Genomic DNA, 24,703 nt, shown 5'->3' on the forward strand with positions numbered 1-24,703 from the left:
AAGACGGACACGTGACCTGATCGAAAAACTGTTACATGTAATGTCATTGAGTTTTTCTTTATTGATTTAAATGCCATCTAGCGAGTTTCGCTCTAACTGGTATTAATATAACTCGAGTACTAACAGTGATGTGCTTAGGTGTTTCAAGTAATTAACGCTAACGCTAGATGGCGTTAACCTAAATTATACGTAGAGCATTTTGCACTGGTCATTGAGTTTTCACTTCTGCCGGCACTCCCTGAGTGCAAACCGTTGTTTTTTGTTGTATAATTGTTCACTAAGAAAACTATCAAAACTATACTAGCGCAAATCTGTAATACTGACTCACACCTGCCACTGATGCCTGCCTGGGATGTGTGCAGGTGTAAGCAAGCAGCGGCAATCCCTTTCGGCAGGTCGGCACCAGACTTTATTAGCTCCTTTGACTGCCTCTTTCGCCCTGCTAGACTGTCACATGATGACTAGCGATCCTTTGGTTCGCGACAACACTGGTAGCCAAAACGATGGTTCGGGCAAGGCTTTAGCAGACGAAGGCGACGACAGGAATTTGTGTAGAGAAATTTTGAAATTCGTCACGGGCCCGATTTGCAAATAGATGGCCTGTGGTCTGTTTCATTTCAGCAGTAACGTTTTTAACTTAGTGTAAGGGGATAATAATAGGAAGCCGGACTGTATACTATCGGACTTCCTTGTAATATAGGGAGCAAATGTTTTATCAAAATCAAAATCAACATAGGTTAACATAGGTTAAATAAAGATCTTATACAATAACTTATGTTCCACAATGTTTTGCCATTTGGCATACAAATATAAAATCAGCAGAGATGGAGCGTGCACTAATTATAATACGATGTCAACCGAAAATAATATGTTAAATGTCAAGCAAAATAAGAGTGTACATACTTAAAACTTTATGCTTGGCTTCAACACAATCGTCCGAATTATAAACACGAACTTCTAGATTAAGGCCAAACAATTCTTCAGCAAACCAGTAAGTAAAATAACGCAATACGACTATAAACTGATAAATCAATTCTATTATGTGATTCGACTTTGTTTTCACAAACAAATTTGGGTTAAAAGCTTTACCTTGTCGTACCTGTCAAGTTCAATCTTTGGATCAAATTTAGACATTTATAAGACCGGAAGTGAAAATTAAGAATAAGAAAGACACAAACATAAATCTTACTTTATTGGAGTAAGTTGTTATGTATTAGATTATAGCTATTCTAGAATTTCATTTTATAAAATACGTAATACTATTATAAAGTTAATTTGTCAAAATGCAACAGAAACTATATTTACACGATATTAATACCATAAATCTACATTTTAATAATAAGTGATATTTCGATAATATAGTATAAACACGGTAGATAGTAAAATTCAAGCAATATATGCGAACTAGTACCTCCAAATGTAATTAATTGAACCTACTTAAGGGGACGGTATATGACGTTTTCGATTTAGAGCTCACTTTGTGCAATCAATTTGTTCAAGAAATGTTTAATAACTGCATTAAATTATACGTAAATTTGTTCACGAAGAAGCCGTGTACCGGCTCTTCACGGCATAATATTTTTTATTTGCTGTAATTCTCTACAAATCGACACTAAAAGTATCCAAAAATCAAAATATGGAGTTCCGTTTGAGCAACACGCATTACAGTTTTGCCTTTAACAGTAATTGAGTTGTTGTGTGATTTTGAAAGCTAGATAACTAAACTAGCAAATTATTATCTACTTATATTTTTACTCACAAATACAACACAGAAATTCAATCCCAAATGTAAACTTTCGTACAATTTCCATACATTGACGACATCACTCAAAATTCTTCTTCGAGTCAGATGGCCGCTGGCCTTGGATCGAAGCAGACGTGTACTTCGTTGTAGCTCGTTTTTGACATTATTTAGACATTTCATCATATACGCATACGAAAATGTATACCAGTAGATAAATTGTATTTCAAAAAATAGGGTAAATAAATTTATTTAAAATTTGATTTGTTGTTATTTACAGGTCGTAACGATCGAAAACAGCAGTAAACTATCCTAAAACAATACGATTACAATTGAATTTAAGTAACTTGTTCCTTCAAAACCCGCTTAAAATGAAAAAAGTTTAAAGACTCGTTTTACTGATTGGGATTGATTTTCATTATGCTGGTATCAATTTTGCGTCATTAAAAAAAGTATATGACTTCTGTACGTCAATGACATTTGATGTCAATTGTAATCTTGTATTTACGTTAGAGAATATTATATATTCATTTAAATATTACTTACCTATTAATACGAAGCGTAATTCGTTTAATACCTGAAAGTCTTAGTGTCTACACCTACTTTGTTGCCGTTCGTTCCGTCTATATGTGTGCGATTACGTGCTGTTCTCAATAATCAAGAAACAAGCCATAATCTTCAAGAATAAAATAACAGCAAGACCAGCATTTAGTACTAACTAGTTTTTGCGGATTTGGAGACAAGAGATAAAGCTTACAGGCTAATACCGCTGCGGTCTGGTTATTGTTATGTGTATATATCGAGTATTATATAAATTTACTATAAAATAACAATGTTTTATTTCAATGACATTATGTGCGTAGGTATGTATGTTTCGGTGATTATAAGAATTTTGTCCACACAATAATTGTGCAAAGCAGAGACTGCATCATGCTTTCTTTACGGTATAAGCGGTATGGTACCGTTATTATTTATCAATACCGGTTCGTTTTGAAGGTAAAACTATACCGGTTGATATACAAAGTACGGTACCGGTATAAAATTACAGCAGGGACAACCATTTTTATAGGTGTACAGTCAGCTGCAGAGAAAAGGTACGACCAGATAGATAATTGTATGCAGGGGTGGTACCTTTTCTCTGCAGCTAGCTGTACCTAAACCATCATTGACCGAGCGTTGGCGAAGGTCTCCGTTTCAACTTGGGCAAAAATGCTTTCGTATGTCCGAATTCTTCTCCTTTGCATATCACATTTCTCAACTGATTCTCGTGAAAATTTGGTAGTCCGATATAATTATTCGGTTTCTTTTTTTTTTGAACAATTTAAAATAGGCAGAAATTGTCATAAAGGACTTAAGCGCCAGTAGGGTCTGTGACACTTAAGACCACTGCGATTATTAGGTACTTACTGGCCCCTATTTCACCACGACCACGGTGACAGGTGCGACAGTTGTCGACATCACTGTTGCTGACGTCACAGGCCTCCATAGGCTACGGTAACCGCTTACCATCGGACGGGCGATGTGCTTGTTTGCCACCAACATTTTAATAAATAAATAAACTCCATTATATTGCCACTAAAAAATTCTTATTTTGCGAAGCTAATGACAATTGTCACAAGAAACACGGCAACTGTATCGAAATTGCGACACAGAACTCATTTCCTGTCAAGACTTACCGAAAATTCTTTGAAAAATCTTGTGACAATTGTCACAAGATTTTTTCGCGAGAGAAATGTCTATTTTATCCGATATAATAAAGTTTTTTTTAATAATAGGTACAATGACGGTGGCAAACACGAATACGGCCCGCCCGATGGTAAGCGGTAACTGTATTATTAAATTGTACAACGGGACTTAATCGCGTATCTAAGTTTTAAGATTTACCTCCGACGTTTCGAGGACGGCGTTGTCCCCGTGGTCTCGGAGAAGACTGGCTTAAGTTGACATCAGCTTCTTCTAACCGCGCGAGTTTTTCGAACTACCCGCACTTGGTCTTGTTTATCCGCTTGAACGTCTTGCGGTTCCGTTGTACAATTTAATAATGTGTAAAAATCGTGAAAGTTTAAATCAGTGTTAGCGGTAACTGTAGTCCATGGATGCCTATGGCGTCAATAACAGTGATGTTTTTGTCGTACCTGTCACCGTGGTGAAATAGGGGCCAGATTACGCCGCGCCGCGTGGAACGTGAGGTGCATTGGGGTAAATGCATACCATTCACTCAAGGAAAATAATCTCCCTTATAAGATCACTCGTGTGTCTGCCATTTTGTTAAAGCCAATTTTCACCGTACCTACTGGACTAGTTCAATTGAAATTTAGTACACATATGTCAAGTAAGGAAGTAGTAAGTCGGTGATCCGAAGATGAGTAACGTAAATAAATGAACTTTTAACTTTGCGGCGATTTTTGGTATCATGTGACATATCAGATATAATACATAATTATAAGTAGGTGAGCAAAAATGTACCATAACCTAACTCAGAATTGTATTACATAAATACATATACAAAAAATAGTTCAACGCCAAAAGATTAATGGAAGACCTATGTCCTATAATAGGTGAGTTGGTCTTAAACAAAAAATATGCAATAAAAATGTGTAACTGTGGAACCCATAGTGAATCCTACTCGTACATGATCGGTTTTTATATTATGTACCTATAAGATATTTTCTACTTTATACTTTATAAGTGTACCTACATAAAATTTACTTATAAGCAGTTGTCACGTAAAATATTTGTAGATTTTTTTGGAAGTATGTGTCACATCATCATCATCTTCCTCGCGTTGTCCCGGCATTTTGACACGGCTCAAGGGAGCCTGGGGTCCGCTTGGCAATTAATCCCATAAATTGGCGTGGGCACTAATTTTTATGAAAGCGACTGCCATCTGACCTTCCAACCCATAGGGGGTAAACTAGGCTCTTATTGGGATTAGTCCGGTTCTCTCACGATGTTTTCCTTCACCGAAAAGCGACTGGTAAATATCAAATGATATTTCGTACATAAGTTCCGAAAAACCCATTGGTACGAGCCGGAATTGCAATTCGCACGCTCTTACCGCTAGGCCTCCAGCGATTTTTTTGAAGTATGTATAGCACAAAAAAATATTTAGAAATGTAACATTTAAGGTAGGTAATTAAAATACGGTATAAACATTATTGGAGAAGACTTGGAGGAAGTGTCATAGGGATAGTTCTTTTGTCTAATTATAATCCATCGGCAATCACGCGAGCGCATAAAACGAAAATCATTTTTTTTTCACTCCCTAAAACTCCCTTAACCTAATAACAGTAAAACAAAAAATAAAATATAGAGGGTTACCAACCAGCCAAAGAATTATAAGTAGATATATGCACTTATCCCAACGCACCTCACGTTCTACTCTGCACGGGGTTCATTGCCGCTCCTACCGCCGTAAGTAACTATCAACACCTACATTATCAAGGCTACGATCGAAGATAATCGCTTCAGCACTGAAATAATACCGGTGGAATACCGGTATAATATTTTTTATTTTAATTGTATTAATTTAATAGTGAAACAAAAGGCGAATATACCACATAAAAGTAAATCGGTAAAGATATTAGGGGTACATTAGCCAACACTGTTTCCATATATTTTCAAATTTTATTTTGTCCGCCTTAATTAAATTTTGCACCCTGCCGGAACTTTATTTATTTAAATTCTCATTTAATTGATTTTGAGCCTTATGAAAAGTCGTATAGAGTAGTAAATAAAATTTTACATCTGACTTAATGACATCTGGTTTTATTCGGTTTAACTTTAGAAAACGCGTATCTCGACAAAGCCATAATGTAGAAAATTGTCAACAACCAAATGAATTATTAGAATTTAAATACGTCACGTGTGACATGAACAGACAAGGAAAGCAAGATTAAATGTATTGTTTCTCATTCTTCTTTCAATGGAACGCTTTTCCTAAAAGGAGGCCACTAAACTCAAAACGCTATCTTAAAAAAAACTTGATGGGTCAGTGACCTGTCCCAGTAAAGTGAGGTAGTGTGCGTGAAGTGCGCTTGTGTGTGAAATGGGGTAAATTGACAGAATCTGAAAATTTACCCACCTCTACCGTCACCTTAACTTAAATAACTTGAACACAAATCTATGATATTTATGTATTTACTCTTTTAAATATATAATATGAGTTAATCGACGTAGGTCTGACATGATAATTATTCATAGCCTGGCTGACGAAAGTCTAACGAAGCAAATTCCATTACGCTGCACAACTCTTGACCAAATCTAGGTACCTATAGGTATACCGAGTAGCGTTGCCCCGTAATTGGATTTTTATGACCTGCTTTCGTAAACGAATTTCTAAAACGCATCTTTTAATAAGTTCACTTGTATTTCATCTGAATATAATAAACCCTTTCAAGCAGTCTAAGAATCCACATCATTTAAATTTGGTCAAATTGGTCCTATCGTCCGATATTGCCCTGTCATACTCCTTTTTCAACCACGTTTAGGTTCATATCTGAAAGTCACGATGCTTTTAGCAAAACTTTTGCAGCTCAACTTACCTATTTACAAATCTTTATTTATTTATTACAGTAATTAAAAATATTAATATACGTCACAGCTAGCTGGATGTATATTAATATTGACCGTAAAACTCATAATGAAGTCCTGAGAATTATGAACGTTATTGTTAGTTTGTTACAACTAAGTTAGTGGCATTTATTAGATTAGTTTCAATATCGAGGCTATATCTGTACCAAACTGGGATAAAAACTGGTGTTAAAACATCATCTGAGTACATACATTGAAATGAATTGATTTGATTGGAATATTTAAACATTTAGTTTATTATGCAATTTTTGATAAAGCAATAGTTTTGAAATATATTGCCGATTAAGTTTATTTTGAAGATTAATTTCCTAAATTATTGACTTACTTTCTGCAATCAATTTTGATGCATGAACTACAAAGAAACATTTTCTATATAGAACTAATGAACCCTTCCTATCGTTATATGCAAGATTATATTACGAATCATTTAGCTACAAGAGCGACTTATACCATCAGGTCATGTGAAACACACTTCAAATGTAAACAGTCAAAAGCTGACAGCCGTCGGGTACGCGAGACTGCCAGGTCAGCCTTACCTGCCGAGCCTCTTTGAAGTGTTAAAGTATTCAAGAACTTTTTAACGCGCGTGAGGCCCGAGAGGCGAACACTGTGATATCCCACTTTCTTTTGTAACTTAAATACGTGTTGTCGTTTGCAGGAACAACATTGCAGCTCGATTGGTTATGCTTTTTGGTAGGAAATGAGAATTATGGTCACCAGTGAGTTCGAATTAATTCGTTTAAAAGACAACAATTTAAGGTGTTAGGAAAATAAGTTCAATTACTGTATATATCTTGTTTGTAAATAAATGATTATCCCATTACTCGTACTTGTAAATGTAAAATTATTTATAGCATAATTTTTATAAGTTATGTTGTTTGAATTTTGAGCCAGTGTTTTATGAATAAAGAACCTACAAACAACGCAACATATGATGCAGTGTTCCCTATGTCCAACTACGTGTACTACATAATACCTCATAAGAGCTACCCCCCGGGGGTTAGAGGTGGCAAGATATTGGCTAAATATTATCTAGTTATGATCCCTTCACACGATAAGAAGAAGATGAATAAAGATTAAATAAATGACCTGATATACCTTTTCCTTAGTTATTTTAGTTAATCACAACATTTAAAACACACTTTCACGTTCCAGTCTTCTTATTAAGTTAATAATGAATGAGGACGCCCATTACATATTTATGGAAAAAGGGACCCTTGTTGTTTGCCCTCAAGTTGTGAACGAGTATTTACCTACCTGTTAGTGGTGAATTGTAATTTGGCTAGTGGCTTTAAATCCACATATCGTATCAAACGAAACTGAGAAAATTACGGCAGGTATGTATATAGAGTCTGTGCGGAAAGAGAAGAGTCGTGGAATGTATTGGGCCTCATACATTCCACGACTCTTCTCTTTCCGCACAGACTCTAACAGTTCAGTGTTTGTACAGATGTTTATTCATTTCCGCCAAGCCTTCGCTCAACCTCGCCTAACGTTATGATTTTGTTATGTAGGTATATAATAATATTTATATACGCTGTCATCAGTGCCTTACCTTTTCTAATAAAAAAAGAAATGCGATTATACGCTGTCATGGTTCAGTTCACTTCGTAGTTCAATAGATAAATACGAGCTTAAGTTAGCATAACCGTAATGGATCGAATGAAATGCACACACAATAAAGTTAAAAATGAGATACGGCATTTGGCATGGGCGCTTTACTTTTGAGGTAATTGATGACCGAGCGTCACCCGTGAAAAATGTTTTATTTATGAACCTGGATACTTAGGCCTGGTGATCCAAATTCGTTTATAATACAGTCTCGTAGCTACTTTTTTAACAGTAGCGGCTACCATACTGAAAGTTAAACGTTTAACGATCACTTTTAAATCCTGGTAAACCATAAGCACAATTCAGATTTTTATTTTGTTATGAAACAGTGACATTTCTGTACTCCAGAATTCATATTTCTGGACTCCAGAAATGTCACTATTGACAGCTGACAGATCACATCTCTATCGCTTTCATAACAAGAAATTAAAATCTGTATAAAGAGAGTAATATAAAGAACGATTCTTACTTTGAAAACCGAACATTTATTAGTATTCATACCTTTATTTAATGCTTAGAGATCCAATCTTTGATACATTATGTTTTGCACGTGTCTTATAAAGAAAATAGTGAACGACTGCTACTATACCTACAAACGTAGTGCCGATTTTCCTCCCTGGATGTATGTTTTATGTAATAGGAGGAAAACGAGCACACGACGCCCATGGACACCCCGCAACACCAGAGGGGAGGATGTAAGATAGTATGTTCTTTTTTTAAAGGTTTTAAGGTCGTATCGGTCAGGGAATACCGCAGGAGACAGCGACAGTTTATTCCAGAGTAGCTGTACGATAGACATTTTATTGTATATTAACCATAGCTAATCTACATTTTTAGACTATTTTATGACTTATTCTTCTTATTTACTTACAAGTACATATGTATGTCGTTTAGGTACCTGTATATTTTATCCACCTATCTACCTACTATTGTGTCAGTATTATCCTACATACTTACATGGCGGTGGTGCGATAAAAAATACGTCAATCTTCATAAATTCAGATCAAAACCGTATATTTCACCCACGTTTGAATGAATCCAGTAACTCATATTATTTGCTACCAATACACGACACTCGCTAAAACAATAGTACATAGTTGGGGGATTATGACATCATGTACTGTTTTGTAGTACATTGCAGTGTTTACAGCGGATCACCTGGGCAAACAGAGCCGGCACCTACTTACCACTGTGGGGATTAAGTTTATTGTGAATGAGACAAGTGCTGTGCACTGGGTAAGCTGTAACAATTCGCTGCATCACTTACAGGATGGCTACTTAATTTTGCAATTAAACCAACCTTAGGTACTAAAGTTAGTATAAATAAGTTAGTAATAATAAAATAGTTTATTTCATGCTTCATAAGTGGATAGCCAATAGGTTGAATATTCAAACAAATTTTTGCATTGGATTTTTGGTTTTTCTTGGGAATCTTTGCCGCGTCACCAGACCCGCTAGCAAACTCCTATAAGCCATGACATATCAATAACAACTTCATTTGGCATTTATCGTTGCAGCTGACTGTACTTTACACTATGTAGGTACTTATTTAGAAATATCTCATTTGAAAATGAAAATGAAATCATTGCAATTACAATCAACAGATTATTTGTCACATGATTTGACGTGTCAAACTTCTGGTTTTCATCGAATCAAAATCAAAAGTACTCGTAATATTTTTTTTAAAGCTGTGAAATTTATCGTTAGCTCTGAAATAACTTCGTATTCACATTACATGACGCCATAATCAGATGCTCAAAATATTTACTCGAAATTATGTTGTCGATACGTTCACATGGCCGATGCTGAGGCATCAAACTTCAAAGGGGTTTTGAGTACCGGAGCGGAGATTAAAGTGTCATGAGTTGAAGGAAAATAGCAGGCCAACGCAACGTGACATAAATATATTTTCAGATACCTATTAGATGGTTCATTCTATTTTATATTAAGTGTTTTAATTTCTGTGAAGTTATTTAGGAATCGCTCAAAAATAATTGTAACGTTCAATTACTTAGTAACTCCAAATAAAAATATCATTATTGCATTAAAAATTAAAAAAAGTAAATAAATCAATACAAAATGTTACTTAAGTGTTCAATTACTAATTAGTTGTTAGTAAGACTGTATTTACTTACTGCAAGATTCTTGTAAAGTGCAACGCAGCAGCCAAAGTTGATTACGGTTTATCAACACCCAGGGGACGTGTGTAGGGTACTTTAGGGACGCTAGAGACTCGCGAGTAGGTATTAGTACGTTTTATCCTGGTATTCAATATAAGGTTTCTTGCACTTGCGGTGGAAAAGCACACACCATTCTAATAAACTCTATAAATGTCCGTGACGAAGGTTGACAGGTCTAAAAAAAGTACCACACAAGCTAGTTTCCGGATTTTAGAAATTTTTTAAAATACTTTTTTTTGTTTGATAACGTTGACTTTTACAACAATTTTAACGACATTTGAATATAATATTGATAAAATATGTAATTGGGTTACCATAAAATGTAGTAAAATAGATCTATGTTATTAAACGCTACCGCCCTTAAGCCACGCGACTCCTAGGAAACATGATAGGTACTATCTAGATTTAATAATAGCAATCACTACCTATTAGTTTTAATAGATAATACAATATTAACATACCCAAGAAGAACTCCAAATTATAATACATACTCAATAGGATGCCTCGTTAAATTATTCTTAAGGCTTAGTACTATCCCGTTTTATTTATTATTTAGGTACCATTGAGAGCAAAGAGCCTCGCTTTGTTTTAATTGCGTCAGTAATTAGGTTTATTAACCTGGGCATTTACTACAGATAATACTTAGGTACAATTTTCCAGTAGCTCCCAGTTAGACATTTTCATTATCTATGATATATTTGTTTTTTTCATCTCTTAAAACAAACATTTTCTAAGGCAGTTTTGTCTGCTTCATCGCTTACCTAGTTATCTAGGACAAACCAGTATACCCGAGCTCAAGAAAGTTATTTCCATGTGTAACCAGATATCATATTTATACTGCTTTCCATCCAGCCCGGCAAATGGTTAGAAAAAACACACAACCGCCTCTCGTTGCAAACTTGTGTGTGTAATTTAAGTCATTCGTTGCTGTCACCACTTGGAAATATTTTAAAACTCTAACATGGTCTAGTCGTCTCTTCTTTTTCAAATATTATTTCAGTGTATTTTCAGTGTAAAGTATTGAATAGTGAAAATATACTAAGAGTGGCGTGTAATAATTAATAAATCAAGATTGTATAATACACAGACTGATGGCGGAAACCAAACTCATAGATGAGGTTTGGAACCGGGAATAAAGTTGATGTTGAAATTTTAAGCAGTTACGCCAAATAGACTTACGAACTCTAAGAAGCTCTGAGAAAGTCATAAATGTATTAATGTGAAAGCTATAAGTATAATTATTTATACTGGATGATTTTAGGGTCGTGATCGCAAATGTCAAAAATTTTCTTCATGGGATCGATATGAAAATCGTTATAAAAACACATTTCGTCTACTTCAGGCCCTTAAGATGTCCATTAGAGTTTTACTTTCCATTTTGTGGTTAGTCCCATTGGTAAATTTGTTTAACATGACCATCTTAACACATTTTTGACATTCAGAATAATGATCAAAATCACCCAGTATGCAAAATTTATAGCTTTATTTACTTTTATAAACCCTTAAAAACCGAGGGGAACCAATTAGTGAATCGTAGAAATAAATTTTCCTCATGAATTTAAATGTAATAACATATTTCTTTGAAAGATGCATTTCTGTATATTATTTCATATGATGTAATTAAATTTTCTGCACCAAAATGCTGCTGCAGCTTATTTTCTTATGCATACCTCTATTATAGTGACTCAGCCGTGAAAGCTTATGAAATCATCCTCCATAAAGTGAAAAATAAGATTAGTAATGTACCCAAGTATTTTTTAAAGCTTTTATGGGGTAACCTTTTTGTGATATTCAGCGTAAAAATAGATTCAAAAAGTGAATTTAACCAATATTGTAGGATTTTAATAATTATACAAGGTCTACTAGTAACAATGAATATGTAGGAAAGTCAAAATACGATGTCAACATTACGATGGTTCATTGCACTCGTATGATTAGCATCAAGGTGATCATCAGGCATACTGTAGTTTTAAAAAATACATGATCTAAACTGCGGCTTCAATCACGGCGCCATGTATAACAAAACTTTGCTAAACTTAGCAGCGCGACTGAAGCCCCAGCATAGAAATACAACATAATTATGTAAATGCGGTTTTAGTGCAAACGTGACTAATTCATACACAAGTGTCGGTTCGCGTTTGAGTACGAGTACCTACCTAAATCGGTAACTGACCGCGGATTCCGCCAGCAGCAGCCGTGAGCCACAAGGCGCGTGACTGAGCAATATATCTCGTAACTGATTTCAGGCTACCACAAAACCTCTGTTTGACATACGCCAATGCCATATGGCGATGACCAACTACGATTTTATCGCAGTGAATGCAGATTACAAATCAGCATTCACTGCGATATGTTGCGATGATGATGATGATGATGACGGTGTCGATGATATTGATAACGCTAATGACGACACGTCGAAAATTTCTAACGCGGTTGGATAAATATTTTTATGTGATAAGCAAACAACACAATCGAGCGATAACATGTTTCAATTTCAGCTAACTGGTATCAAGCTGGTGCAGATTAACACACTATCTCTCAAACTCGTAAAAGTCTGGTGTAATCATTTTTATCAAAGTATTACATGAACGAGTATCTTATCGACAATAATAATTATTAATAACGCAGTTTTAAAGTATAACTGACTGGCTTTTTGAATGTCAGAAATGGTGAAAATATTTAGCGAACTGGGAAGTAGGTACCTACCTACGGTTAGCAATGTAGTTCAGCATGGAAGTTTCTGAGGTAAAGGAGGGGCCACAATTCTCGGCAGCTGACTTAATATACTTTGTTTTTAGGACTAGAAAAAACTCTGAAGAAGTAAGCAGAAGGTTGTAAATCAGGCACTTCGGGGTGGTCGTCCGCTTTCGTCTTAATGGGTTATAGTTTAAAGTAGATAGTGAGTATTCTACTAGAAATTATAATTATTTTATTCCGCATGAATCATGCGAAGTTCTTTCTAGTACAACAAAATATATAAGTATTTGATGACACGTAAACATACTCAGTTCTGTACTTGTACACATAATTTAGCACATTTCTTTGTACAGGTGAAAGGAGTAATATACTTATATCGTCACTACTTTGAAATAACCTCCTATCTCACACTGCAACTCAAAGTTGAAACGCAGTAACTCTGTATGCATATCATTAGTTACCACATTTTCGTTTTCATTGCCGCAGATACAAGCTTTTTTCAAAGTACTCACGATATGCGATTTGTCTTACTCAGAATATATTTTTCACCTCAGCAGCTCGAACAAGGGTACTTTGCTACTTAAAAACAGTGAGCAAAATCGCATTTTGCTCACTGAGTGAGACAAAATGACATTCAAGTGACCTTAATATTCAAATGTCATTTCAACATGCGGGGTCTAATACAAGTTCGAAATACTTGGATTTTATTATCTCTGTCCCTTTCACGTCGTTAGCAAAAAGAAAGAGACAAAAAAATTTTCAAACGACATTCAACGGTATATTGACGGTTTATAATAGACCCCCGAAAAACGTCAGAACGCATCGTTCCAAAACACATACAAGTACCTACCTATGAATTCTTAATATGTAATTAATGAAAATAAAGTTTCAGATTTGATAAAAACTGATAAAAACACTATATTTTACGTAATTTATTGTACGATTAAAATAATGAACTCAAAAAATACACGTAAAATAAATAATTATACTTTTAAGAATCTCTACAATAGTTTACAAATAGTAAGTATCCGTAATTAGGACCGTATCTTACAATGTTTTTTTTTACAAAAAAAAAGTTGCCGATTCAAATGTCAATCAATAATTGATGGTCGTTGTTTTCATATATTACCTATTTTACTGAAATTAACTACGTTTGTTTGTTTGTTTTTGTGTTTGATTGTGGTAATTATACTTAATTGTTAGTATATCTTAAGAAACATGACTAAATAGGTAAGTGATGAAGAAGGATTACATTTTTCGGGTTGTCTAAATGTTCTCACTGCTGAGGTGAAAAGTTTTATGACCTACACGAGATCAAAGTTATTTACATCTCGTGCGCTTTTGAGTCCCTTACTACGCTCAAGATTCTAAATTAGATTCACTCGCTACGCTCGTGAATCTACTATAGAATCTTTCGCTTGCACGGGACTCAAAATAAGCACTCGAAGAAATATCAAACTTTGATCTCTTGTTGTACAAATAACTATTTTTCTTACTACAGAACTTACAGTACCAAGGCTCCTGAATCGCAAACCAGTTACTGCATTAATTGAAGGAATGATTTAGCGGAAACAGTTTCTAAAGCTCTCGATAAAAATAGAATTAAAGTATGACTCACGCTAGACCGGGCCGGGCCCGGGGCGAGGCATCCGACATGTCATATTCTATGACGGCTGATCGGTGATCACGTGGTGCTTTCCATAGATAACGAAGCGCCGGAAGCTCCGGCCCGGCCCCGACTCGGTCTAGCGTCAGTCATCCTCTACTCGTAGATATTACTACAATTTTATTAAATGAAAACGTCCGATTTTTCACCCTTTCTATATAAACTTTAGCGTTATTCTGTGTTTCAGAAGGATGTTGTAACGAACATGTTGTTTACATATACATTCCTCGTTATACAATTAAGGTATATTCGTATTTTGATTTCAAAAAGCTTTTTTAATAGAGCTCTATACAATATTTGAATAAGGTATTTTTCGAATTTCACAACTTAAATTAATTTTGTAGGTATCAAGCAGAAACGTCTGGGAACGATGCTATTAATTTATTTCACTATCCTAATTTCAAAGGCCCAAGGCTTGTGCGTTGTTTGTCAATATCTTATTAACGAAATTGTTTGATAAATTAATATTATAAGAACAATCAAGATAGCATAGCTTCTAAATGGTATCAAAGCTTGATGAAAACAATCTTTTGTCATTTGCATTGCACAAGGCTGTAAGGATCATTAATTATATTATGTAAGTAATCGAGTTTCCTCTCGTCCTAGAGTGAGAAACAAACAGGTGAACATACTCGTAATCCACAAACCGTAAATGGCTCAGCGTAAATGTATGTTCGTTTAATTTTTTATAAAATTAATCTCTGTGTGAGCCGACTTTTTAATTAAAAGCTCTTTAGGAGTCCGCGGGAAATGTTTCAATGCGAGATTTTTCCAGGTAAATGTGATTTACCGGATATTTAACTTGGTCTACATCTTGATCAAGTAATACCGCAAAGTATCTCTTATGATGTGATCAATCTACTAACTTTACTTGTTAATTGAATATAGCATTTAACTGTAATATTTAGATTTTTGTTCTTGGTGTGCCCGTACGTACCCGTGTTTAATTAGTACCCACTGCTAAAAATTACTTAAGCTGAAATACCTCGATCGTAACAATTCCAGTTTAAAACATTTACTGAGAAACATAAACACGGCCGATGTAAAGAGTTTTTATGTTCTCGTACATCACGATTCCGTGCTGACGCACACAACAACGCTAATGTATTGCTCTTGGCAAGAGGAAAGTCAGAGAATCTATCTTCGAAATAATAATGTTTCAGCGGTTCTTTAACATTCTTTAATATTGACAGATATAAACATGTATACATTAAAGAGTTGGCAGTCTCAGTGTTCTATATTCTAACTCCATTGTTCTAGAATATTATAGCATTGCGAGAGAAATAAAAAGTTCATTGACACCAGATTCATAAATCTCTGTAAAAGTGACACGTCCAAACTCGAATGTATGTATTGTATTTTGAAATTGTTAGTTCTTTAAAGTATTGAGACTTTATGAACTGCTTTATGAATTCCAATAGTCTTAATAATTTAATTTGGCATTACACATTGACAGTATAAGATGTCAACTCAAATAATTTACATTTACGACAACATTGAAAGACATGTGAAGCAAATGTTGTGCCAGAAAATGACAAATAGCATCTAGAAAATTTTAAACTAGACGTGCAATAATATCATATGCTAAAATGAGAAAATGTAAAAAAATAACCTTTCAAAGAATACTTCGGAACCATCCGAGTCACTCCGCGGCAGGATCAATTTGGGCAACACCATGCCTTTTTTCCGCCTGCCGCGGATGCCAGGCGGAGAGGGCCATTGCAACTCGGTGGTAGCCAGCGGACTGTGAGGACTGAGAATCGTTAGCCTGCGCTCTGGAGGTGGCAGGCTTAGTTGTTGTAATGCTCTCCTTTCCGTACTTGCAAAAAGCCCTCGCCTCTTTTCAGCTGAAGCTCCCATGTCTTCTCCAGACAAGGCTCTCCTAGCGGGTGCCCCTCTTGCCTCTCTGATATCCCTTTCGCTCGCTGTAAGAAACGAGCTGCGGTGCGAACGTACCACCGTGCATGAGCTAGCAGGGCGCGCTGGCGAAGAATCTTTGCATGGACGGAGACTCTCCATAGAGCGGGCAGACTCGACGCGCGCCGCTGCCAAGTACTGCCCGCTCGTCACGGTCGTGTGGGCCACCTCGCATTCTTCCTGGCTCGAGCTAGACGTGCCGCTACGGGAGAACGTGCTCGTTTTTGACACAAAACTTCGGTCACTAAATTGGGCCGCAGCGGAAATGCTCGATGTATTGGCGTCATTTGACTCCGAAGAAGCTTGCGTTCGCACGCAACCCTCCTCGAGAGACTGGTGCACCACGCGAGAATTGAGAGAACTAAACTTGGCAAGGTTTGCCCTGCGAATTTTTCTTTCGTCGTCTTCCTCTTCCATTTTTATGCTAACTTACACTTTCCATTTACACTTAAGCACACGACACAATTCAATACATATTTAAATTTCAGGATATTTTATGATGTATTATTTTGCTTTATTATAAATAATTATTATCATAAAATAATAAGGAACACTGGACACAGTCTTTGACACTCTTTGAAACCACCATCACAGGCACCTGAAACAAATAAATTTATTAGAATTGTTAAATTTTAACCTAAATGTTTTGCTAAAAGGATTGGTCTATATAAGGTGGAAATTGTTTATTTAGGAGAAAGTTAATATTTTTCAGCCTTCAAGGATACTTTGCATCGAGTAAGTATAGCTAGCCTATAATTTCATCACGAAAAGTAAATAAAAAGGAAGACAGAATTTGTTATATCTTACAAATATTTGAATAAATTATGAGTTTCACGTGCCTATCAAGCTATACCGTCCGGGCTACGTATAAACACACTTCCATTTAATTTGGAGCGGCTCCGGCAAGCACACAGTTTCTTTTAAAGCCAAACTGAGTCCGAAAATACCCGATTTAGAATTTCCACTTTTAACGCCATGGTCGCGTAAATTCTAACTATTTATTTTCGAAATAATTCCGTAGGAATTAATCATGATAATTGCGTAGGAATTTATATACCGTTTTGTTCGTAAGAGCTAAAAACAAATATAGAGATTGGAAATTACATGCGTTCAGTTTGCGGCTTTAGAGTCCAGGGCCAGTTGTCCTGCCTGGTTTGCGCAGTCTGTAAGTGCTTTCACTTGTTCATTGTTGAGTCCCGTAGCTTTCACCTTGACATCGGCGCTCTTAGAATGCTCAGAGCTCTCACTGCTGGATTCTATTCTCTTTGACGTCTTGTTTCCGTGCGCATCGATGTGAGTCTCCTCTTCAAATTCTTCTTCGTAACTTGATTGGAAACTCTCGCTGAACTCCTGTCTTGCCTGGATGGTAACCTTTTCTGTGCTTTGTTTTTGTTGGATCATCTCATCCATGGTCTTCTTCACCAGCTGCTGACCGGCTTGCAGTTGAGACATTGTGGTTTATTGTAATTAAATCTAAAACGAGTGAGAAATGTCTTTGAAAAATTGGAAACTTAAGAGAGTTAAGAGTACATTTTTAATATTAAGTAAACTTGGGACGCAAAGTACAGTGAGTTTATGAGGAAAGACAGATATTACGCTGCTCTAATTTATAAAAATAATATTTTTTATGAAATAATTTAAGAGTCAAGTTTTTTATGAGAGCAAAAAAGGAAACATTCAAACAAATGCTTTTTCCCGGTTCCTTTGCGCTAAATAAATTATTCAGTGAGTAACTACTTGGTGCATTAATGTAAATCAAAAATCCCAGTTTGATAGAAATTGATAGTAGTGGTTGGCGGTAAGCCAAGAGACAAAGGTTGGAGCTCATTTAAAATTACGATGTTGAGGAATTTCTAGGTGGCACAGACTATACTTCGACTGAACCGTACATTCCAGAGCACCAGGTTCAATAATTATTAATTATTGTTTATTAAATGTACACGAAAACTATTTACGGTTTTTCTAATCAAAAATTAGGATAAGTTAAACCTTAAAGTAACAAATTTTTGATGCACCAAAATTACCAATTGTATTAAATTGCAATGAAGGATTTTTTTTAATATTCATAGTTGTATGTTAGTTTAATTAGACTACAAATATATAGGGAATAAGATTAATACAGAAGCAAACATTATGACGAACCTGAGACGCACGAGAAAAATAATCCGATTGAGACAGTCCGGTGCACTTTGAAATACTAATGAAAGATTTTTCGGGAGTTGTTTTCACGGCGAAGCTTGCGCGTGGACTGAGTGGCGGGGAGTCGGCGTCGGGCTTTGTTTCCGCGGGAGCTTCTGCGTGGGCGCCGCTCCAGAACGCCGAACCTGCGCTTGCGGCTGCGAGACTTGGCTAAAATAACGCGACATTCGCGACATCTGTCTTGGCAAATTAACTAACTCGGCAATTAATCTCGACATGTGCTGATTCGTTCGTGTTTAATTGCATTCTTATAAGGACATATACATTGATTGGCCTACATTAGATATAAATAACGTCCGGCTAAGTGCCACTAAATTAAATTTTAACGTGACTATGTTAAAATTGCTTAGTTATATTATATAGAAACATATTTTATGACGGCTACCAGGTGTGATACTTCAAAATTACAGTGTTAAAACAGTCATCCCGAAATAGCGTTATGCGTCAACAGAAGAGAAGTCATGACAGGATGAATCTTCGAGACGGGGGCGATAAACGTGATAAACATGACTGCAACGTTATGAATAACTATTGCCAAAGTTCCCCGTGACTAAGAGACGGAGGGATAGCCACGGCATGCCTTGATTTCGAGAAAATTAAGGTATTCTAGGCGACCTTCTGCGTTGTTTATCCCGTTGTTTGCTTTGATAGCTGTTCGGTAACGCCGAAAATAAATTCACATCTATTAGTCATGATGGTTAGAATGTCTTTATCCGTGACTAATCAATATATACAAATATGTACATACAAATATAATACCTTTCCTTTTGCATCTGCCATAAATACATTTGTGCCATCTATAAAGACGACCCACTGTTCTTCCTAATCGCTTATAGTACAAGTGTGCAACCTTCTGTGTATGTAAACAATAATTAACTAGGTATGTGTGCTAATATTAAAGCTTTAATCCCTAATAGGTAGTATTTAAAAAAAAATTAGGAAGCATTGTAATATAACAGATGCCCAAAACCTACAAACTTACATCGGTAGATGAATACGAGTAAATAATTAAAATATTTATGCTGACGACATTTATAATTTTCTGCCCAACTACGATAGACCCCGTTTATCAGTCCCGCCAATTATTTCGTCCAAAATCTTGATGTTTCTCTACGAGTAAATACACCTTAACCGAGGCCAAGTAAGTACATATATTTAAGTAGACTGTTAAATAATTCCCGAGTTAAAGAAGCACTCTTGATAAATGTCGTATTATCATGAATCTCTACCTTTTAGGGCACGTCCTTTTTTTGGACTTCTTATGCCAAAATTAAATAAATACAGACATCCACAGATTATTTTAACTTCACCATTATCCTGTTATCTTAATGATTTTCTTCTTTTTCAATAAAATTTAAATAAATAAATAGTTTTGAGGTTGAAGGATGGTTTTTTTTACATTTATTAATTTGTAAATTGTTATTGGTGTACGAGTTACTGTTATATTATGAAAAAAAAAAAACAACGGGTTGCACTCAGGGAGTGCCGGCAGAAGTGAAAACTCAATGACTAGTGCAAAATGCACTATGTATAATTGAGGTTAACGCCATCTAGCGTTAGCGTTAATTACTTGAAACCCCTAAGAACATCACTGTTAGTAGGTACTCGAATTAAATTAATACCAGTTAGAGCGAAACTCACTAGATGGCATTAAATCAATAAAGAAATACTCAATGGCACCTTACAGTTTTTCATGTAATGTCATTGAGTTTTTCTTTATTGATTTAAATGCCATCTAAATGAGTGGCCATCTAAATCTTACGGTCACGTGATCGTCTTACGCTGTCTCGAGTTTAACGTTTTTTCCCCACCTCAAAAAGTGCACAGCGCCGCTAAAGAAGTCTTCACTTCAACAGTACCGCATAGTTTTTGGTACCGAATTGCCTATGTCTTTAAGTTATAGTTTGCCATGCGTGTCGAGGCGGTATTTATTGGAGTGTAACAAATTGTCGCAAATACTAGAATATTTTATTGGCATTTATAATTTTAACAATCAATTTAATCTCAAATATCAATTCATCGTCATCACTTCATTCAATCATCTTTAATGTCGTCAATGTGGGGCAAGACGGGGTGCGAGCCGGGACAGAACACTCGTTATCAGTACGGCTACCATCAGTTTGGCACTGACGTAAACGCCGTCGAGAACGTAATTTACTTTGTATACATCTCGCTCGTACTCGCATATTAGTGCAAATGAGATGTATAGAAAGTAAATTACGTTCTCGATAGCGTATATGTCAGTTTTGACACTGTCAGTGACTCATTGTACGGGCTCAGATGATGCCCCATTAGTTGTCATATGTACTTACAAAGAAAACGACTACCTGCTATTCACATTTAATAAGTAAATTATTTGTTTCTTTATATTTTCTGTCTTTTACCTATAATTTTAAAATTTATAATCACCTTATACAGATAATTACGGCGTGTAGCCGCCGTGCAGGTCAGGAGCTCGACGACTCAAATAAAAAGCTTCAATTCTTAGTGAACTGATATAATTTTCCAACGTACTGGTTTACAAGGGTTCTTGCCAAAACGGTTAAATGTAGAAGTGGTGTAGTTATTGTTTGAAGGCTGGTGAGAGAGTGATTTGCAATATTTGATCAGTACAAAAGGTGGTTTAAATTTAGGTGCCTCTAATTGGCCGCGATACAAGGTATGTGGAGCGCCCCTATTGGTGCTTAAGAAAAAGCTTCCGAATACTAGCCGATCCCGACGGCCGCGTTTAGCTACTGCATTAGGAATATAGGTATTGAGATTTTTTACAAATATAAAGGTTGCGTTCGCAAAACGGCGAAATGTCAAATGCAGAGCTCGCTTACTTGAATATTAATAATTTAGCCTCAGGCCTCTTCACTTCAGGGATTACGATATGTCGGATTTCAACAGCTATGAGAGCAAATTAATTGATATCTACTTACAGAATAAATTACCTGAAGCGACTGTTAACGCTGGATATGTTATGTAATAAAATTACTCATAGACATATATAGGTAATTAGGTATATATTTTTTACCCACTGCAAACTGGGTAAAAACTGCGTGTGTAATGAGTTCCTTACCTAAAGTTCAGTCTTGGGTATAATGAGACTGGATATAATGCAAAATATTCGGCCCACTTTTTTACCATTTGACGACCGGTCTGGCTTATTGGGTAGTGACTCTACCTGTGAAGCCGATGGTCCTGGGTTCGAATCCCGGTAAGGGCATTTATTTGTGCGATGAACACAGATATTTGTTCCTGAGTTATGGGTGTTTTCTATGAATATAAGAAAGTATTTATCTATATAAGTATGTATATCGCCGCCTAGCACCAATAGTACAAGCTTTGCTTCGTTTGGAGCTAGGTTGATCTGTGTAAGATGTCCCCTAATATTTCTATTTATTTACCTAATTATTTCATAAAGTTTCAGCACAGCTATTTGATTACGTGGAACTGACAACATCAATTTCTTCAAATAGTGTCCACCATACAATTTCATATGTACAACAATAAAAGTGATAGGTATTTTTGATTTTTTAGGTTTAGTTATCTTAATTAAAGTTAATTTTAGTTTTATATTCATTTTATAACACTTATTATACAATAAATGAGTTTGATTGTACTTAGGGCATACTGTAAATTCCTGGACGGGCCACTTAGAAAAAATAAGTCGTCTCATATATCAAAATCCAGAAACCTTCAGTATGCCCCACGTATATAAAAATGATGCTAATAAAGTATACAAAGGCCAACCGGGTTAATTGCAAATATGGGTTTATTGCATCTATTTCTCGAATACGTTTAGTCGGAACGTCTTCTATGTTACGTTTTATTCTCCAAGTAGCACAGTAGGGCTAAGATGGTCGGTTTTTTATCATATGTCATCATGACTGTCACGTTCTAACAAGTATGTAAGTGCGAAAGTGACGTATGACATGATAAGTGATAATAATGCAACCATGATAGCGCAGGCTTTTATCACTAGATGACCAAGAGCTCTGGTAATTAATTTTCACCCCAGCAGCTCGAACAAGGGTACTTTGCTTCTTAAAAACAGTGAGCAAAATACGATTTTGCTCACTGAGTGAGACAAAATGACATTAAAGTGACCTTTATAGTCAATGTCATTTCAACATGCGGGGTCAAATACAAGTTCGAAATACTTGGCTTCTATTTTCTCTGTCCCTTTCACACTGTTAGCAAAAAGAAACAGACAAGTAAAAGTTAAAACGACATTCAACGGTATATTCACGATTTATAATAGACCCCCGAAAAATATCAGACCGCATCGTTCCATTCGTTCCAAACCACGTACGAGCATGAATTCTTAATAATTAATTAATAAAAATAAAGTTTAAGATTTGATCAAAACTGATAAAATACTATATTTTAGGTATTTTATTGTACAATTAAAATAATGAACTCAAAAAATATACAGATCATCACGCAAAATTAATTATTTTACTTTTAAGAATTTCTACCATAGTTGACAAATATGTATCTTACAAAGCTTTTCTTTACAAAAAAAAAGTTGTCGATTGACGTGTCAGTTGATGTTCGTTATTTCCATATTATTTTAGTTAAATTTATTATTACGTTTTGTTTGAGTGATTAAGTGATGAAGAAGGATCACATTTTTTAAGTTGTCTAATAGGTATGTTCACACTGCTCCGGTGAAAATTTTTGTGTACTATACGAGATCAAAGTTATTTACATCTCGTGCGCTTTTGAGTCCCTTACTACGCTCAATATTCTAAATTAGATTCACTTGTTACGCTCGTGAATAGTATAGAATCTTTCGCTTGCACGGGACTCAAAATAAGCACTCGAAGAAATATCAAACTTTGATCTCTTGTTGTACAAATTACTATTATTTAAAAAAGAGCTTAAATAGACGCAATTGTCCCATACTCGCATTTAAACCGGTCGGCCTTATGGATATTTTTTTACCAAATATCTATAACAGTTTAAAAGATATACCATTTGCAATGTAATTTCTATGCCAGCAAAACGCTTCACGAAAATTGCACGTTTAACCTTGGATTCTCCGTCTATTAAGGGAAACCACGCGAAAACATAATTAAACATAGGTACAATCAGGCTAGTAGAATGAAATCTATATTATCTTCTATATACAGTGTGGAAAGATAAGTCGGGCCCTGGAGGGAAACTACCTTAAATCCTTAAGCTGGCTCATTTTACTTAACGGAGACATTCCTTTATTTTTAAAAAGAAACATAACTGCATTTTAAGTATTTTTCTTTTGTTCTTCGATTTGGCTTGTCTAAAAAAATTTTGAGTACTAAATATTACATTTTATGGATATTTTCTACGACAGACGAGTTTAAGACCTAATGTTTCTTGTAGAAATGTTATCATTAACATTAACTGTATCGACTAGTAGAATAAAATTGCGAATTTTTATTTTTTGGAATTTTTAGTCGGTTCGAGTCCCGGGCGAGGCAAGCGGGTTTTAGAAAATCTTTGAATGCAGTTTTGTTTCTTTTTAAAAATAAAGGAATGTCTCCTTTAAGTAAAATGAGCCAGCTTAAGGATTTAAGGTAGTTTCCCTCCAGGGCCCGACTTATCTTTCCACACTGTATATTAAGAGAGGATGATAACATCCGATAATAGTATTTTTAGCCTAACATGAGCGAGTTTCAATGGTTAATGTGTAGGTAGGTACGTATATTCTAAAAAACCCACAATATGATACCCTATACCTATATGATAATACAATACCTATATGATACCCGAAGCAATTTATTATTGTATTATGTCCGAAATAAAAGCGTGTCATTCGACCTAAAATATTAAACAAGGTACGAAACTTGTATGATCAGTTCAGTGAGCAAGACCCATCATTCTTAAGGTGTCACTATCATTCTTCGACTGACAGGGCTTGATGGTACCTATCCATTTTCAGGCGAATTGTGTGTTCATTGAATATACAAATCTGAAATCTGTGGAAGTAACTTAGTGAAATGAGTCTGATAATTTTTTTCCCGATAATGGAAAAATCGAGAGTGGAGAAGACTAAGCAGGAAAGCGGACCCTGGCGCTACGCCGGGAAAACGCTAGGTTGAAGAAGGAGAATGGAAAAATCGAGTTCGA

The 24,703-nt window shown here is 35.5% G+C and overlaps 2 protein-coding genes across 8 annotated transcripts in view; both read right to left on the reverse strand.

The window, feature by feature from the left end:
* LOC134650185 (3',5'-cyclic-AMP phosphodiesterase) overlaps positions 1–24,703 on the reverse strand; it is a 577,846-nt gene that overhangs the window by 237,032 nt on the left and 316,111 nt on the right. The gene's annotated exons all lie outside the window — the stretch shown is intronic.
* Positions 17,486–18,706, reverse strand: LOC134650026 (uncharacterized). Its single transcript, XM_063504847.1, has 2 exons — positions 18,548–18,706; positions 17,486–17,878 (listed from the first exon to the last, which is right to left on the reverse strand). The coding sequence occupies exon 2, from the start codon at positions 17,855–17,857 to the stop codon at positions 17,516–17,518; it is 342 nt and encodes a 113-aa protein (XP_063360917.1). The 5' UTR covers positions 17,858–17,878; positions 18,548–18,706; the 3' UTR covers positions 17,486–17,515.

The sequence above is a fragment of the Cydia amplana genome, chromosome 8 (assembly GCF_948474715.1).
Source record: "Cydia amplana chromosome 8, ilCydAmpl1.1, whole genome shotgun sequence".
Taxonomy (NCBI): Eukaryota; Metazoa; Arthropoda; class Insecta; order Lepidoptera; family Tortricidae; genus Cydia; species Cydia amplana.

What these genes read in the sequence shown, in the direction of transcription:
- LOC134650026 (XM_063504847.1), bottom strand. Translation starts at nt 17,857, where the DNA reads ATGTCTCAACTGCAAGCCGGTCAGCAGCTGGTGAAGAAGACCATGGAT.